Source organism: Vulpes vulpes, chromosome 9 (genome assembly GCF_048418805.1).
Source record: "Vulpes vulpes isolate BD-2025 chromosome 9, VulVul3, whole genome shotgun sequence".
NCBI lineage: Eukaryota > Metazoa > Chordata > Mammalia > Carnivora > Canidae > Vulpes > Vulpes vulpes.
In genome coordinates, this window is record NC_132788.1 from 56593161 (window position 1) to 56611186 (window position 18026).

The 18026-nt window shown below is 54.3% G+C and overlaps 1 protein-coding gene across 7 annotated transcripts in view; it reads right to left on the reverse strand.

Annotated features, from left to right (window-relative positions):
• Positions 1–18026, reverse strand: part of IQSEC1 (IQ motif and Sec7 domain ArfGEF 1) — a 376147-nt gene that overhangs the window by 155270 nt on the left and 202851 nt on the right. For 2 of the 7 annotated variants that reach the window (XM_072720199.1, XM_072720191.1), the window contains exon 1: positions 10490–15631. The exons of the other annotated variants lie outside the window; for them this stretch is intronic. In XM_072720199.1, coding sequence (XP_072576300.1) covers positions 10490–10512 — 23 coding nt within the window. In that variant the 5' untranslated portion in view covers positions 10513–15631. Of the gene's footprint in view, positions 1–10489; positions 15632–18026 lie in introns of those variants that run through there. 7 annotated transcript variants of the gene reach the window in all.

An 18026-nucleotide genomic window follows, 5' to 3' on the forward strand; every position in this document is an offset into this window, starting at 1 on the left:
GTGCTGTTCTTTCCAGTTGCTGAATCCCAGGCCAGCCGAGGCCCTCACCCTTGCTCAACAATTGCCGTCGCCTGAGAACCCCTGTGTGCTGTCTGTAGTCCTCCCTGTGAATCCTCACCCTGGCCTCAGACTGCCTGCCCCCAGAGCCCTTGCTCTGCCTCTCTTCTATGCTGCTCCTCCCCCGGGACTCAAAGCACAGACAGGATTTCCCCGCTTGAGGTGCTGGTAAAAAAGACATGAGGTGCTTCTGAAACAGATGCTTTTTTTGGAAGCACACAATGCCCTAGGCAGCTTTAAAAATTTTGTTGTTGTTGTTTAATATATACTACTGGGAAAAGAGGAAAGACCAAATGGTAAGAAAAATGGTTTTTGTTTCTAGGCCCCAGTTGGCTAAGAAAGAGGGAGGTGGAAGGTCAGCTTGTCCTGAGCATCGGGTGGGGTGGGGGTGGGGGGCCCTGGAGATTTATGCAGATACACCCAGCTGTAAACCCTGTCTTTCCAGGCGCACAGTCTCTGGACTCAGGTCAGTGACGCCAGGCTCTACGCTGAGGCCACAGCCAGCTGCCTGGGTGAAGGCCTGCCTCCCGGTGCCTCGCTGTGGCTTCAGGAGCTCTGTGCATTTGCCCACTCCTGAGCTGAGGCCGCCAGCTTGGCATATGTTGCCCTCTGACTCCAGACGTACTCAGTGGGCTGTCTGTGGCCTCAGTTTACTGCCCCTCCCCGCCAAACACACAAATGTGAATCCCCCTCTCACATACCCAGTGCTGTGGTCCAGGTGGGGCTGACCCTGTCCACCCAGCTGCAGAGGCTGCCAAGGGACAGAGGCTGGCTAGTCGGCACAGGGCCTCCCCTGGGCCGTGGAGAGGGTTTCAGGAAGGGCCATGAGCCGCAGAGCTGACCAGTGAGACGGGAGGCCAGAGCCCCCACAGGGGACATGACCCCAGGGGAAGGCAAGCAGGATATGGTGACCGGAGTGTTGGAGCCCCAGATTGAACCACACCCCGTGTGGGCTCTGCACGGATAGTAACCCTAGATGTCCAACATCTCTGCTTGTCCTTTGCGACCCAAAGGCTCCTAGATTCACTCCCCAGCCCCAGCCTGGCTTCCTTCCCCTTCCCAGATGCTCATGTTTCTTAAGTCCTGGGGTGTCCCAAAGCCTATCCCTGTGCGGTGAGAATCCAGGGGAGGAAAGGGACAAGAATAGTACCTTAGGTTACAGAGGTACCATGAGCTTATTTACCTCTTAGCTGAATCCTGATGGCCACCCTGCAAAGCTGGAATTACTGGCTCCATTTTACAGGAAAGGAAACTGAGGTTCAGAGAGGTTAAGCTTTCTGCCCCCAGTCACACTGCCATCAGGCGGTGGCAGGTGAAGGGTTCCTCTGGAGCCGCAACCCGTGGCCATGGCCATATTGGAAAGGCCTCGAGAACCCCAATATGTTGGCCCCTTGGCTCTGCCGGGCCCACCTGGTCTCCGGGAGCTCCTCCAAGGCAGCCAGATCACCCAGCAGCTCTGGAGATGGTCAGGGCCTGGGGCTGACCCAGGATGGGAGACCGAGGAACCGGGAAGGTGCCTACAGCCCTCTGGGTGACATCTGGGTGAAGCCGGGTGCTCCGCTCTTATTTGATAACGAGAGCAGACGTGAGGAAGCCTCTCTGCGTTATCTCAGGGCCCAGCAAGCGTTGCAAGAGGCAGGCTGTGAATTGCAGTGAGGGTTGTGGTGATTAAAAATGCATCACTTCCCTTATTAACCATTCCAAACAGATGCCGGGGCTGTCTTCACGAGGAATGAAACTGTTGGACCCAATAAAACATCTTGCAATTAGCCATGCTCAGATTTGCCGCCCGCAGAGCTGCTCCGGTGGGACCCTGTCATAGTTGGGTGATCTGTCCCTCCGAGGACAGGCCAGTGCGCCAGTGTCCAACAAGGTCAGGCGTGAACTGATGGGCGGAGACACGGGGCGTCCCCAGCCCAGACCTCATATGCCTAGCTCATCCCCAGATCAGGGAAACAAAAGAGGGGAGGCCAGTGTCCGTCAGTCAGGTCTGTCCGGTGATCCTGGTCCCCAAGGTCCCAGGTGGGTTGGGTCCTGAGCTGACACCACAGTGGGTCTGGCTTCGGAGCCACCACCCCCAGCCTCACCTCACCGGACTCGGCCCGGCTCTCCCTCAACCTGTGACGAGTCAATCTGCCAAAAGCCCATTCACTGAAAAGTCAGTTTGCAGGACGACAGACTCATCAAAAACACTCGCTTCCCTTAACCTTCTCGTTGTAGTTGGCTGGGTTACATTTTTGTCTGTAGATGGTATTTGAAACCATGTTTGATCTGTGTCCATCCCAGCTCCCTGCTGCTGGGTGGGTGGCAGAGAACAGGGACAGAGGGGCAGGGAAGGAGGAAGTGGCTGTACCATGACTCGTGAAGGTGGCACTGGGCAGAGGCTGGGCGGGAGGGAGTGGATGGTCAGAGGGCACAGGGGAGACGGCAGGTGGGGCTGGGCCTGGGCTTCGGGGTCAGGGAGCCTTAGGGAAGAGTGAAGGTGTCTGGGGAGAGCTCCAGAGTCTCAAACTTCATGCCAGGACTGATCAGTCCCCAGCTGGCAGCAAAAGGGGCTTATGTCATCTTTCTGGGAGGGAAGGAAGCTGGTCCCAGTGCCCCTGGTTTGGTTCAGCCTGGGGAGAAGGGGTCAAGGGGTTTCACCTGTCAGGGCAGGGAGGGCAGCAGAGGTTGGTGACCATGAAGGCTTCTGAGACTGAGGGGGTTGCCATGTCCCATGGTCACCAAGGGTCTAGCCCTCCTCCAACACGTATCTTCAGCCTTTTCTTAAAATTAAACTTTTTATTCTGAGACAATTGTAGATTCACTTGTAGTTGTTCAAAATAATATAGAGAGAACCTGTTTACGTTTTACCCCATTTTCTCCATGGTAACATCTTACAAAAGCGCAGGACGTTATCCCCACCCATACTGACATGGTACCGTCCCGTATCCTAGATTTCTCGTTCGACTCCTACTCACATCCACGTGTGGGCATGCAACGTCTGCATAATGTGTGAACATGTGTGTTCACATGTGTGTGGTTAGTTCCATGTACTTCCATCAGATGTACAGGCTCATATACCCACCCCCATGGTTAAGACACACAATAGTCCCATTATAAGGATCCCTGGTCCAACGTCCCATCCTTTATAACCTTTACCATGGGCTACCCCCTCTCTGTTATGAGATGAAGCTTATAAATAACATCTATCTATGCATATTTTACAACAAAAGTCAACAGAATGCTCTCGATGTAACAATCCAGAGAGAAAAGAAGGACAGGAACCCACAAGGAAGTGATAGGGGACCAGGCATGGTAGTGGTGGGTCTGACTGTCCCACAGGGCAAAATGAGGACGTCAGTCGTCTGTCTCTCTAGATGGCAGTGGCTCCAGCCCTGACCGATACAGGGGGTTGCTGGCAGGCCCATGCCACGAGGGATGCTGCCCTCAGTGACGTGGTCCTTTGAATAGTGACAGCTCTTGGCAGAGCTCTGGACATACCGAAGTCTGATCTTCCCTCGACTGTAAGAAGAGCAGTTGTGTTCTTGGAAAACTCGATGTATGTTACAATCATATGAAACGCATTTTGTGATTTGGATATCGAAGAGAGGGAGGGCCCAGGCTCAGTTAACATGGATTTTTACTCCCATGAATATGCTGTTAGACATTTGCGCAGGTTCTTGGCTGCGTAGGCCCGCCCCACACACTATCAGGCACTAGCACCTCTGGCCCCTGCCAACCAGACGCCTTCCCAGAGTCCCCCAGAATGCCTGCCAGCATCTCCAACGGCCCCAAGGAGGCAGTGTGGCCCTGCTGAAAGCCCCTGGCCTTGACTCTCCATCCCCACGCTGGCAGCTCCACCTGCATCTGTCTCTCCAAGGGCAGGGGCTGCTGCTCCCCCATGCTCTCGCCCAGGCCCGGTGCTGGACAGGTGCTAATACTCATTAGCACCTGGACAGGTGCTCAAAAGGGCAGACGTGGACAGTCAGCCAAGGTGACGATGGCAAAGCTATGAGAAACTGGCCCTCTTGATGCCTGGTGGGTCAGGGCTTCCCACCTAGAAGGTATAGTTGGTCACCATGTCTCCCAAACTGAGTTTTCTGGGGGTGAGATTTTATTATTTATTTGTTTAGAGAGAGCATGAGCTGGGGGAGGGGCAGAGACAGAGGGAGAGAGAGAATCCCAAGCTGATGTGGGGCTCGATCCCATAACCCCGAGATCATGACCTGAGCTGAAACCAAGAGTTGGACGCTTAACTCACTGAGCCACCCAAGCGTCCCCCAAACTGAGCTTTTAATTGGCTCAAATCCAGAACTGCCAAGCAGTAACCAAAAACTAACTTGCTTTGTGTAACTGGCTTGGCAGCTGAGGCACTTCAATAGTAAAGCACATACATATCTGTAAATATGCAGAACTTCTCTGAAGGACCTGAAGAAAGTGGACACAGCAGTGGCCTCTGGGTATGAGGGACAAGGAGGGAGGGGTCTGGCTTTGCACTATATATAGACATCTTTGTGCCATGTAGAGGAATGAATTCTCTCTCAGTTATAAGAATAATCACAAAAAAGTGCATTGAAGCAGATATTGCTTGTGTGCTTAAAAATTTTTGAGCACTTACTGTGTGCCAGTCACCTCCAAAGGGCCCAGCCCCCCTGGGCTGCCTATGTCCTAGAGGACTGGGTTCTGGGTGGGGGTACCTAGAGCTCCGTAATCTCCCCGGGGTCCCTGGGGCTAAGCGATTCGTCAAGAGGTGGGGAGGCTGCATCACTCAGGCTTTATCAAAGAAAGGGTGAATTGAAACCCCAGTGAGAGACCATGTTGCACCATGAGGATGGCTATTATAAAAAAATCCAAAACATAAAATGGCAAGTATTGGTGAGGATGTGCAGAAACAGGAATACTTGTGCACTGCTGGCAGGAGTGTAAAATGGTGCAGCCACTGTGGAAAACAGTGTCATGGTTCCTCAAAAAATTAAGTATAGAATTACCATTCATTTTCCACACCAGTGTTTCCATTTCTGGGTATATACCCAAGAGAATCAGAAGTAGGGTCTTGGAGAGATGTTAACACGCACCTGTTCATGGCCATGTTACTCACAATAGCTAAAGGTGGAAACCACTCAAGTGCCCACTGATGGATGAATTCATAAAGAAGATGCAGTCTATCCATACAGTGGAATATTATTCAGCCCTAAAAAGGGAGGAAATTCTGATGCAGGTCACAGCAGGGATGAACCTCGAGGACATGATGCTCAGGGAAAGGAGTCAGTCACCAGAGGACCAACACCTCATGATCCCACTCACAGGAGGTCCTGGAGCGGTCACATTCCTGGAGATGGAAAGAGGGAGGGTGGGCTGGGGTGAGGAGGGAGGGGAGTTAGGGTTCCATGGGGACAGGGTTTCAGTTTGGGAAGGTGAGAAAGCCCTGGAGATGGGTGGTGGTGACGGTCGCACGACAGGGTGGTATATTCCATGCCACCGAAGTGCACACTTAAAAATGGTGAAAATGGTACATTTTATGTTATGTGTATTTTACCACAACTTTTTAAAAAAGCTTATTGATTGGTGCTTTGCCAGGCCGGGGCCTGTGGGGGCGCGCTGAGCAACAGAGGTGGGCCCTGCCTGGAAGCCCCCAGTCTGCCGGGGGGAACGGAGAAGCAATAGTTGGTGACCAGAGAGGGGCCTGTGCGGCAGCAAAGGGGAGGACTGCGCTCAGCAGTGGGGGGGCCAGTTTGCCTGGGGGAGCTGGATCCTGGGGTCGGAGGTGAGGGGGAGAGAGGGCCTTCCTCGAGGAGGGAGCAGCAGGAGTGAAGTTAGCTCCCCTGAGAGCACCGGGCAGGAGTGGTGTGCAGCAGGGGTGGCTCAGGAGAAGCAGCAGGTACGGGGGGCCATGGAGCCAGATGAGGCAGGGGGTGAGCAGAGCCACCCCACTGCTCCTCAGTGCCATCCCCTCTCTTCTCTTCCCTCAATCTCTTGGTGGCTCAGGCCTCTGTGGCCTTTGGTATTTGCTCCTCTAGACTGCTGCTGTTTATAGTAACTGCTCCACTGGGCCTGGCACACAAACTGGGTTGAGTGAATGAATCCGTGCGTGGACAGTGGCCCCACAGTGACCACGTGCGACGGACAGAACTGGGTGTGTGTCAAAGAGCCAGAATGTGTGAAATGCTGGCCCCTCTTCACCCAGCCTCCGGCCTGTGCCAGCATAGCTGAGAACAAGCAAGAGCTGACCCTGTCTCTCTACTTCCAGAGGACATCGCTGGCCCCGTAAGGACAGGAGGTCCGCCTGGGATCACAAAGCAAAGTGGGGGCAGAGCTAGAGTGGATTGTCCTTCTTTTGCTCTGTGAGACCCTGGGAGAGACGTCGGGGCAGGGGTGAGTGTGAGGCAGAGGGAGAGGCAGCAGGGGCCCATGAGTAGGTGAGGTGAGGCACACAAAGGAAAGTGGGGCCTGGAATGAGCCTGCTGGGTGCTTAGTCAGCACCCAACAACAATGCCTCTAGGTCCCCATTGGCCACAACAAAATCTGTTTGACCACGACCTAGGGGCGTTCTCTGGCTCCCCTCCTGGCTCCCGGGCGGCCCCCTGCCACTAGCAGACCCAGAGGGAGTAAGCCACATTCCTCACTCAGCCTTCAGACAACAAGTTCCTGCCCCCTTGCAGTTTTCCTGATGGTCCAAATGGGATGTGGAGGTGTGAGGGGACCCGACATCCTAAGTGATGTCACTGTTCTCTGGGGATATGTGTGCCCTGCTAAGGGCACGAGGAAAGGACAGTTGAGGACTCTGTCCAGCCTCTCCCCCAACACCCCCCCCCAAGTCCAGTGACGTAACCATGGCCCCCACCCCTGATCAGAACTCTCTGTGGCTCCCCATGACCCAGTGCCTGCAGAGAGAGCCCCCTCCTGGCACTCTGGATGACTCTTGCCCTGGGTCCTGCCCACATTGTCAATGTCATCTGTCACCATCTCCTCCCTCACACTTGGGGCTCAGGGCAGATGAAATTACTTTCAGTAGAACAGAGCACTAGAGCTGGGATTTGGGGTCCGGCTTCAAGTCCCAGTCTACCCTGTCACTGGGTGTCGTGTGGGTGTTACTGGTGTTATTTGGTGACTCAGTGTCATTGCCAGTATGGCAAGGATAATAACAGCCCCACCTCCCAGGGTTACTGTGAAGGTCAAATGAGCTAATGCCAGCAAAATGCCTGCAATCATGGCCTAATATTTGCATACCTGGGGTGTCCCCTCCTACTCATCCCATCTGCCTACTGTGGGATGTGGTCACCCTCCCTGTCTCCAGGTCATCTTCCCACCCAGGCCCTTGGCACTCTGCACGGACACTGTTTGTTCATATTTATTTTTCTCACTGGCCAGCAGGCTCCCAGAAGGCAGAAACTATTTCTTACTCAGCAATGTGTTTTATTGCTTTGGGCAGTGCCCGGCAAAAATCCATCATTCATTCACTCATTTGAGATTTACTGAGCAATTATTATATTCCCGTGCTTTCCTAGATGCTAGAGGCAACAGCAGCTAACACACTGCCAACCTCTCTGCCCTGACATGGCTGGCATCCTAGTGGTGAAGATGAACCAAGCAAGCAACAAGGGAACAGAGCAGTGGGCAGATGGAGACCGTGCTGGCCAGGGAAAGGGCAAGGGAATGTCAGGTGGGATCTGTGAGCTAGATTTGGTGGCTGGAGCAAAACCTTGAAGGAAAGGACAGAGGGGCCACGGAAGTTCCAACCAGAGTGAATGAATGAATGAGCAAGTGAAAGAATGAATGAACAGCAGGAGACTGCCCCATTCCAGCCCCCTAGCACACACCCCCAGCAACTCTGAATTTCGCACTCTGCACGCTTCAATGTCTGCCCCGAGTCCAACTTCCCGTGTTCAAGCAGCAGGATGTGACATGCCCATAAGACGGCAGTTACCATGCTAAGTGTAGTTACAGTCTGAAGGGGGCTGACTTTAATTAAGACACCATTAATTAAACTGTCAGTACAGTAATGACCTCAGTTGTTAGCAAATTTGATTAAGGAGCCGATTCTTGGAGGCCTCATGCTTTCCCCCCATTTGGCTAATAAATCTCTCGTTTTCCTTGTCGGCCTTTATTCTGTTCACTACACCACGGCGTGACTGAGCCACCAGGCGGGTGGGTATCCACTCTCTGCCAGAGCCCGAAGTCCATAACCCTCTCTTAGGGCCCACTCCCTGGGACCCAGAGAGTGGAGGACAAGAGAATGGAGGCCAGGGGACACCCTGATCCTGCCATGCACATGGACCCTGAGCAAGTGTGTCAGGTCTGGCATGTGGTGTATGGGGCGGGGGCGGGCAGCGGGGGTGCTCAGTGTATAGCAGGAAGCAGCCATGTGACCTCAGCCCAGCTCTTATCCTCCCCGAGCCTCAGTTTCCTCTTCTGTAGGATGACATCAACAATCCCCCATTTTACAGCAGTGGGTGCGAGCCAACGGGTCAACATGGCAGAGGAGGCTCTGAGGCGAAACAGTGCAGCAGCATGTCGGCAATATGCTACCGTGTTTGAGTTTCCAGCTGCCCTGAAAGTTAAATAGCTAGAGATACTTAGCTCCCCATCCCTGCTCCTGCTCAAAAAACGTTGAAAGCCTTGGGAACAGAGGTTGATCAGCAGGGGCTAGGAGGGTCGAGGTTCTGGGTGAGGGTGAAGTAGGGAGCACACACACCCTGAGGGCCCACTGTGCGGCCCTCAGGCAGGCCTGCTCTGGGGCTCAGATCTTGACACAGAAACAATGGGGCAATGGCTCCCCTCCAGTCACCGCCTCCCAGCCTCTGCCGTACCCATAGGTTTGGTGGCAATATGTGGGGGAATGGCCTGGATGTCATGGTACCAGACCTTGGGAGCCTGAGAGCTGGTGAAGGGTAAAAAGACCCGCACACATGAGAGGCCAGGGGTACGGAGCCCCCTCAGGAGGCCATCCCTCTGCACTGGCTCAGGCCCTCTCCCAGGCAAGTGGCGGGACAGACTTAGTCTAGGGACAAACCTGCCAGGGTCTATGCATTAAAGTGCAGATTCCAGGGCTCTGGACAGACCGAATGAGGCTGCACCGGTATTGAGATGACGAGTGGAATCTGTATAGCGACTGTATGCCTGGCAAAATCACAACGAGATAGGCTTGATGAACTCCTGAGCACAGGCAAAGGTGTGGCAGGAAGAAGACTCCTTAGGAGGACCTGTTCCCAGCAACAGTGGCGGATGTGCCACTCCGGGAAAGGATTTACTATTTGTTTCCAAAAATACAGCTGGGGCCTTGTCACAGGGAGTGAGAATGCTGGGGTGTTCTGCTCACATCAACAAACCAACCTGTGGGCTTCTCCACTAAAAAAAGCAAACGAACAACACAGCAAACCATAGACACAGGCCACCTTCATCACCTCCCCCCACCCCCGTCACCCCCCGCAGGTGCTGCCTAATGAGGAGCTCCACAGGTCCTTGTCATGGTAGAGTGTTCTGAGGCCTCCGAGTGGCCCCTAAGATGTCCCCTTACACAATGTTCCAGGCCTCTCTTTCTAGTTCTGGGGATTGAGCCCAGTCCAAGAGGATCCAACTCTGTTCTCTAGCCGTACAAGGTCCGAGGCCTCTGAACAGCCCTGCATGGCTGAAGCCCTGGGCAGCCTGGCCATGACAGGTGGAAATGTGGAGCCAGGTCTCACCCCTATAGCTTCAAGTCCCAGAGGACGGATCCTGCGGGGCCAGAGGTCGCTTGCCCTGTAACAGCACAGTGCAGAGCCTCAGAGAGCTTCGAGGGAAGCCGACATTCTAATCCAATGGCCCCTGGGAAGCCTAGCTTAATGAGGCACAGGCTTCGGTTTCCATAAATACCCGGACCCGTGATGTCACCACCCCGTGCAGAGTTTAACAGCTTCTGCCGCTGGCTGGAGGCCCAGCAGACAGGTGCTCTGCCGCCGGCCCACAGAACACCTGCGTGGCCCAGGAGGACACCAGGGCCCCCTGTTCAAGACGGCGGGCTGGGCCTTCACCTGTCCGTGGAGGACACAGCATCCTGTCCCCACCCCAATCTTCCGGCCAGCCTTCCATCGGGCATGGCTGAAATGCTGGCCACGAATGAGCTGGGCACAAGAGGCTTCTTCCAAATAGACATGCTGAGGACTAGACCAAAAGCCAAAATGGAAGCAGTGGCGTTGAAGATGCTGTGCATGGATTTGGGGGGGTTACCTGCCCTCAGAGAAAAGGAATTTCACGGCCCGATGGAGACCTGCTGACTAACAGCCTTTTTCTCTCCGTCACCACCAACAAATACCTCCGCTGACACCTCTGCCCAGTGGCCAGCTCTCCCTGCAAGCCAACTGCCTGGCAGCCCGCCCCTCCCCCGTCCCCCCTCCCCCCTCCAGCTGGAGCTCAGCCGAGCCCCCTCCGACCTCTGGCCCCCACTCTCAGGCATCAACCTGCCACCTATACTCACAAGTAGCGTCTTCTGCAAGCCATCCTGCCTGGGGCAGTTTCCCCTTCTCTCTCCCTCCAGTTGGGGAGGCTCAGCGTGGCGAGAGGAGGCGCAGGATGCTCAGGCGAGAAGTGGAAGGGAATAAAATTAAATCGCGGGCCGAGTCACATTCCCGGGGGCGGCCGGCTCCCCCGCCCAGCCTGGGGCGGCAGCAGGGGGCGGCGGCCGCAGGCTCCGAGGGGCCCGGGGACCGCAGGGCTCACACCGCGCCCGGGAGCCTGCGAAGCGGTCGGGTCACCATGGTCGCCAGGTTGGCGGGGGCGTCGGCCTCGCAGCTACCTGGGACCACCTCGGGCTCCCTCGCTGCCGCACATCCGGGGTGGCTGCGCGCGGGGAGGAGGGGGCCTGGGGCAGCCTGAGCTCGCTTCGCTCTCGCAGCATCCGGAGGAGGGGCGGGCGCTCGCGAGCCTCCCCCACCTCCCTCCCCCGGCGCCCAAGGAGCAGCGTAGTGCGGCCGCGCTGGACCAATCGCCGCGGCGCTCGTCGCCATGGCAACTGCAGCATCAGGGCGGCCGCCCGGCGGCGCCCTCGCCGCAAAGTCACCCGACCGAGGAGAGCGCCGCGCGGGTGCGAGGCCTCCCAGCCTCCCGCCCCGTCCTGGCCGGCGCTGGAAACCTGGAAATCCTGTTGCTAAAGTGCACGCGCTGCCCGGAGCCTGCGAGGACGCTGCTTTCCAGGGTGGCTTCTCTGCCTTTGGCACAGAGGCAGGCCGGCGCGGGATGCACAGGCTGGCGCCCTGGAGTCAGGCCCACCGATGCCACCGCCGGCGCTGCCTCCGAAGGGCCGGGGGCCTTGGCCAGCCGCTTCCCTTCCGGGAGCCTCGATTTATGCTACTGTAAAATGGGATCATAATGGCCAGATCACAGCGTTCCAAGAGGGCTGGTCACACCCAGCAGCTGCAGGGGTGCACAGCTGTTATTACCTGTGCTGGCCATGTCCTGGAGCCAGGGAGAATTTCTGGTCTAGCTGTGGTGCCCACTCACTCACTCATTCATTCAACGAACACCCCTGACCACCTGCCCTGTGCCAGGCACTGCGTGTGCACTGGCAACTCACGGATGAAGAAGGCAATGCTGTTGTAGTATTTACATCCTAAGAGGGAGATAGGAAGTCAGCATGGAGTCCAATATATAATTTTGCATGGTAAGGATGAGGACAAAAAGCAAAGCAGAAGACGTGAAAAGGAGGCAGATAGTGAGAGGTAAGGAGGAAGCCATCTACATCAGAGGGGGTGGTCAGGGAACGCCTCTCCCAGAAGGCACATGTGGGCTGAGACCTGAATAATGGAAAATCTAAGGAAGCAGCATTCCAGGCAGAAGGAAGAGCTAGTGTCAAGGTCCTGAGGCAGAAATGAGCAGAGTGTATTTGAGTAACATTGAGGCCAGGGTGGCTGGAGTGGGTGAGCTGCGAGGAGGTAAAAGTGAGAAGGTCCACATCCATCCTCTCGCCCCCAGATTTACTATCTCAGATATATACACATTTAGAATTTTTATGTTCATTATAATCCTTATGAAAACCTCAGTTATCACTTTATATTATTTTATTTTCCTTTTCATCCTATTTTAAGGGAAGAAAATTAAGGCCAGAGGTTTAGCAGCTGGCCCAGAGTCACATAGCTGGTGAGTGGTATGCCAGGGGTGTCTGGCTCCAGAATCCTGGCTCTTTTTATTTTTAATTTTATTTACTTATTTATTCATGAGAGACACACAGAGAGAGGCAGAGACACAGGCAGAGGGAGAAGCAGGCTCCACGCAGGGAGCATGACGTGGGACTCAATCCCAGGTCTCCAGGATCAGGCCCTGGGCTGCAGGCAGTGCTAAACTGCTGAGCCACCCAGGCTGCCCTATTTTTTTTTTTTTTTTAATTTTTTAAATTCAGAATCCTGGCTCTTAAGCACCTGCAAAACTTCCTCGTTGGGAAGATTACATGAGGGAATAGGTATGAATGCCCCGCCTCTGGTTGGCAGAGGACCATTCCCTTTTGCCTATTCTCTCTAGACTCTCAGACCCACTGAATGTAGGGGAAGGAGGGATGCTGCAACCTTGAGTTTTATTCCTTGCCTGACAGTGGACAACATGGAGCTCAGAGATGGTGAGTGACTTGCCTGAAGTTGCACAGCACTGAGTGGCAGAGGTGGGACTAGAACCCAGTTCTTCTGGCTCCATGTCCAGTGTGGAGCAGTACTAGAGCTGAGCATCTGAGTGAGTGTGGTATATGGCATCAGAACTACACGATGCTTCCCGATTCACCCTCTGGAAGCAAATCTTTGAATGACCAATCTTTCTACACGTGGACTTCCCTCCCTGAGAAGAATGCAGTCATGGATGTAACTCACATTCTGTGAGCTTAACATGTTACAGATCCTGCCGGGGGATCTCTCTCCAGCACGCCCCCCCCCCCCCCCCATCTCTCCTGACTGGAGATGCACAAGATTTTAATGACAATGCAAACTTAACAACAACTACAACCCTGAGGGCTTCACAAGGATCCTTTTATCAGATCTGATGTTTAGTGAATACTCAGAGGCACCTTCCAAAGTCAGTTGATTACCGCTCCCACACAGAGAGGTCTCACCTCTCCACAGCAGCAGAGCCCACTCAAAAGCCACATCTCTGTATCTCTGTGTCTCCCAATCCTGGGCCCTATCAAGTCCCCTCACAATATCCTCAAAGTGAGGATCATTTTATCACATCTATTTTCCAGAAGAAGAAACTGAGGCTCAGAGCACAGCCCCTGATTGCAGAGCCAGCATCATCATCCCTTTCTCCTGGGTTTTCTGGTCCACTGAACCTCCTGGGTCAGGGGGTGGTGGTGGGGGTCATGACATCCGTCTGCATATTCATTGCTCTTTGGCACTTCCTCCTTATAAATTTACATGTCTCTTTCTTCTGTTATGTTGTTATTTCAAAGTAGGGCAAATGGTGAAGACCCCAGTATTCAGAAACAAATGCCAAGAGTGTAGACAAGGGTTTACAGGACACCTGGGCTGTTTTGATTTCTGATGGTGGTGGGTCAGGCATCAAGGAGTCTCTAGAAATCATGGAGCTGACGCCTAGCAGGAACTGGTGTTGGGACAGCAGCAGCCACTCACTCTCCAGGTCCCTCTGGAAATGCCCACAGCCCCCACCCCACCTTTTCACCATGGACCCCTGGAAGCAACCCAGACTAGGATGAGAAAGTGGTTGAGAGAGAGCCGTCCAGGAAACTGTCCATATCCAAGACTCCCGTGCCCGACCTGCAGGCCAAGAGACACATTCACACAGGGAGCATTTGGCTCCTGCACCCTGCTGCAAGGACCAGGTTGGACAGAAAGGGCTGGAGCACACAGTCCACAGGTCACAGCACCTTCCAGGCTGGCAGCCCTGGAGTCCCAGGGATTGAACCTCTCCCATGGGGGCAGAGTGGATGGAACTCCAGAACTTGTCCTCAGGCCAGCAATGGTTCTAACCATGGAAACACAGAACCATCAACATTCTGACTCTTCAAAGCTCAGACTCACAAATCTTTCAAATCCTGGATTTGTTTTTCCTTTTAGGTTAAGCTTTACATTTTATTTTTTAAATTTATTTTTAAGATTTTTATTTACTTATTTGAGAGAGAGAGACAGCATGAGCAGGGGAAGGGGCAGAGGGAGAAGCAGACTCCCCACTGAGCAGGGAGCCCAACTCGGCTTGATCCCTGGGCTCGATCTCAGGACCCCAGGATCATAACCCAAGCCAAAGGCAGATGCTTAACTGACTGAGCCACCTAGACGCCCATTGAGCTTCACATTTTAAAGAAACAAAACCTGAATGGCACAACTAACCTGAAGATCTCTTCTTTGTGAACCAAAGAAAGTCCCCTGACCACTCCCCTTGCCCACTTCTGCAGAGGTAGCTGATGTCCTCTGTTTGGAGCACATCCTTCCAGAACTTTTGCTATGCATGTAGTTACCTTTATAGGCCTATAAACAGTATAAAGAATTATTTGAACCCTAGAAAATGGGATCATATTAAATTGCAAAATTTTTTAAATTTTAGTTTCACGACACCCAAAGGCACAATAATAGCTGCAGTGAACTCTGTTGTACCCAGCAGCTACCCCAAGAATTAGGACATTCTGGATCTGAAGGAAGCCCCATCTCGGGGGCTTCTATCTCTTCCCCAGCCCTTCTCTCCTCACATACACACTGAATTCACCCCAAAGTGAATGGTTCCTACACCATGCTCCTATCCATGTAGGTGCTTACAAAGGGCAGGAATGCTGGCCCACGTTTTTAAACCTTCTTTACACAACGGGGATCACGCGGCCTGTCGCTTTCTGCAATTCTCTTTCCCCAGATGGAATCTCTAAAGCAGACTCTTCTTTGCTGAGTTGCCAAATCACAGGCTTTTCTGATCCCAGTCGTGGGCCAGGGCTCTCAGAGCTGGGAGGGGCCCGGCAGGCTGGTGCACAGTTGTCCTGGAGCCTGTACCCACCCCCCTCCCCGCCGCCGTCCCCACTCCTCCCATGCAGGCAGCAAAGGAAGGCAGCTACAGCAATTCTCTCTGGGAATGTGCGTGGACTCCCAGAAGCTTGGCAAACACTCTGCCTGCAGTGCACCGGATCCCACCAAGGTGCCCTGTCTCCGGTCCTAGGGGAAAACCCCAGCCCCTACCCCAGGACAGCTTTAGCAGGGGTCCCTGACGGGCTGCTTGTCCAGGCCATATGGAGCCCTGGAAGCCCCGGGACTGGCATCAGGGTCTGCTTTCCCACTGCTGTGCCAGACTTGCCAAGGATGGCCCTGGTCCACGGAGCTGGCCAAGGCCCGTGAGGAGCGAGGGGGCTGTGGCCAGGAGGACACTCCCTGCAGAAGCTCCCATGCATCTCCTAGGCGGTACTGCTGGGGGTGAGGGGGTGTGGAAGTCGGATACTTCCGACTAACACTGGGCACACTTGGTGTGCCCGCTTCTGTAGAGCTGGAACTCTGTGTCCTGCTTCCCCAAGGGCGAGAACCAGCAGGAGCCGAGGGTACTGGGAACAGCCCCTGCCCTTCTGAGCCTCCACTCATGAGCTTGTGAGGGGCCCCAAGTGGGACAGAGGGTGTGACCATGAACAAGATGCACCATTAGCCAAGTGCTGGCCGATCTGAGGCCTGCGTGGGGCGAAGCAGGGCAGCCGCAGACCTTAGGCCAGGGCTGAGGGGCCGGGTATGCCCCGGCGTGTGGGATCCCACTCTCTCCTAATAGGTGCTATGCCCCCTCCCTGCTCCCCTTCATAAGGCCAAACACCTTCTCAGCAGGCAAGATAGCCTCGTGGTCAAGGCTGGGAGCCATCTCTGCCTCCAGCCGTGCGACTCTGGGCAGGTGACCCATCTATGCATGGAGGCTCACAGGGCATCTCCCTCTACCTTCAGGTGAGGACTAAACATGTTTACAGGTGCAAAGCAGTCAGACCATGGCCTGCTACAGCCTGCTCATGCCCAGAGTGTTAGCCAGTGTGGTTACTGGTCTCAAGCTTTCTGTGCTGCTGGGAAGAAGTTCACAGAACTAGAAGTTCTCTGGGCACTGGAGTCTGAAGACCAGGCTAACACCTACCTCCCCTTGCCCCCAGCTGAAATGAGAGCATCCGGTAAGCCCCTAAACCAACTTGACAGCACCTCCCACTTCTCACCTTTCTGACTAACTTGGCTACTTTTTTTCTCAAAGCTAAAAATAGTTTTTACTTAAAAAGCTCAACTTTCTGCATCGTGTCCTTGATGGGCTAGTCACACCACCAATACAAATTCAAAGAAATAGGGTTATGAAAGCAAAATTGCTCCCCTGAGGCCCTCTGTTTGCCTCAGGAGTCTGAGGGTCCCCAGCTGGGAAACCCTGTGCTGATGCTGAGGATACCAGGCGGGGTGAGCACAGGGCAGGTGTCAGGGCTGGCAGTGAGAAAGGTGCTGCTCAGGAGCTGAGTCGGAACAGACCAGGGATCTGCATGGCAGTGTTTGGGGGAAGGCCACAAGGCTGTTGGTGGTCACTGTGGGGTTGGAGACTGCTCTTTCCCCTTCCGGGAAGCCCTCCTGCCTGTCTCAGCTAGAAGGTTCTGTGTACGTGCATGTGTGTGCCTGTCTATCTCTCTAGGTCCATACTTGGTGATTTGCACCGCTCCTCAGAAACAGAGTGGAAAGGTCTCCGATGTGTATGAAGGGGGCAGCAACCCTCTATGGCCACCTTAACACCCTTGCCATAGGCTGGTCTACAGGGCCTTCTCCTCCTGGGTCTTTACGGGAATCTACAGAGCCGTGCTGCACTGTGAGTGTGGTTGGGGACCAGTAAGTGTGGCCACCCATTGTCCAGCCCCTGGCTCCTAGGGCCATGAGCATTCCCCGACCACAAAGCAGCACTAATTCTCCATCCACTTGTATCTTCACCCTTAGAATGCTGACTGCTGCTTGCTTTGGGCCAGGTCCAGTGTAGGCAGTGAGGGTAGTAGGGTGAGAAAAAGCCACGCGTCCTGCCTGGAGGAAGGGAACATGTCTGGAGGCCTGTGGTGGACAGCCAACCTCCCTCTCCCTGCCCAGCCGCCTCCCCTCCTGGCAATCACCCCTGCACCTGCTCAGTGTCGGGGGCTCAGGCAGGGCTGAGGAACAGGCCTGGCACTCAAGACTTCACTGGCATTTGGGAGAGAGCAACTCTGAACTTGAGCTCGAGCTTCAACCTGAAAGATTATGAGCCGGCGCTTTCCCTGGGGCCCCTTGAGAAGGAGGCCAGTGCAGGAGGAGCCAGACTCAGAGCAGAAGGACAGACTCAGTGTTGGCACTGGAGCCTCTGGATGCAGCCATGCCTGAAACTGTGAGGTTATATGAGCTGATCATTCCATTTCATTTGGGCCAGTTTGCAGTGGGCCCCGTGTCACTTACAACCAAGAGTCGTAGTACATGTGCCTTCTAATAGCTATGATTCCAAGTGAACACTATAATACTGAGTGAGGGGCGCCTGGGTGGCTCAGTGGTGGAGCATCTGCCTTTGGCTCAGGGCATGATCCCAGGGTCCTGGGATCGAGTCCTGCATCAGGATCCTCACAGGGAGCTTGCTTCTCCCTCTGCCTGTGTCTCTGCCTCTCTCTCTGTGTCTCTCATGAATAAATAAATAAAATCTTTAATAATAATAATAATAATATTGAGTGATTGTTGCAATGGAAGCATACACAGAATACAATGTAATACAAGGGAAGAAGGGCCAAGTTTCTTTGAGGAAAAGGGATACAGGAAGGAAAAAAGGGTAGGATGTTGATGCTGACTCTGAAAGGATGACTAGCAGCTTGTCATGCAGATAGTGCACGGAAAGGGATACAAGCAGATGGAACAGCATGTGCTAGGCCTGGAGGTGAGAAGCACAATAATGAGGATCACCTTACCTAAGGGCGTGCATGTCATTGTGAGGGTAATGGGGAGCCACAGAAGGGTTCTGCGTAGAGGAGAGACATGTGACTATGTAGATCCCTTCATGGGGTATGCGTTCAAAGGGGAGAGGTTAGAGGCAGGGGGACATTT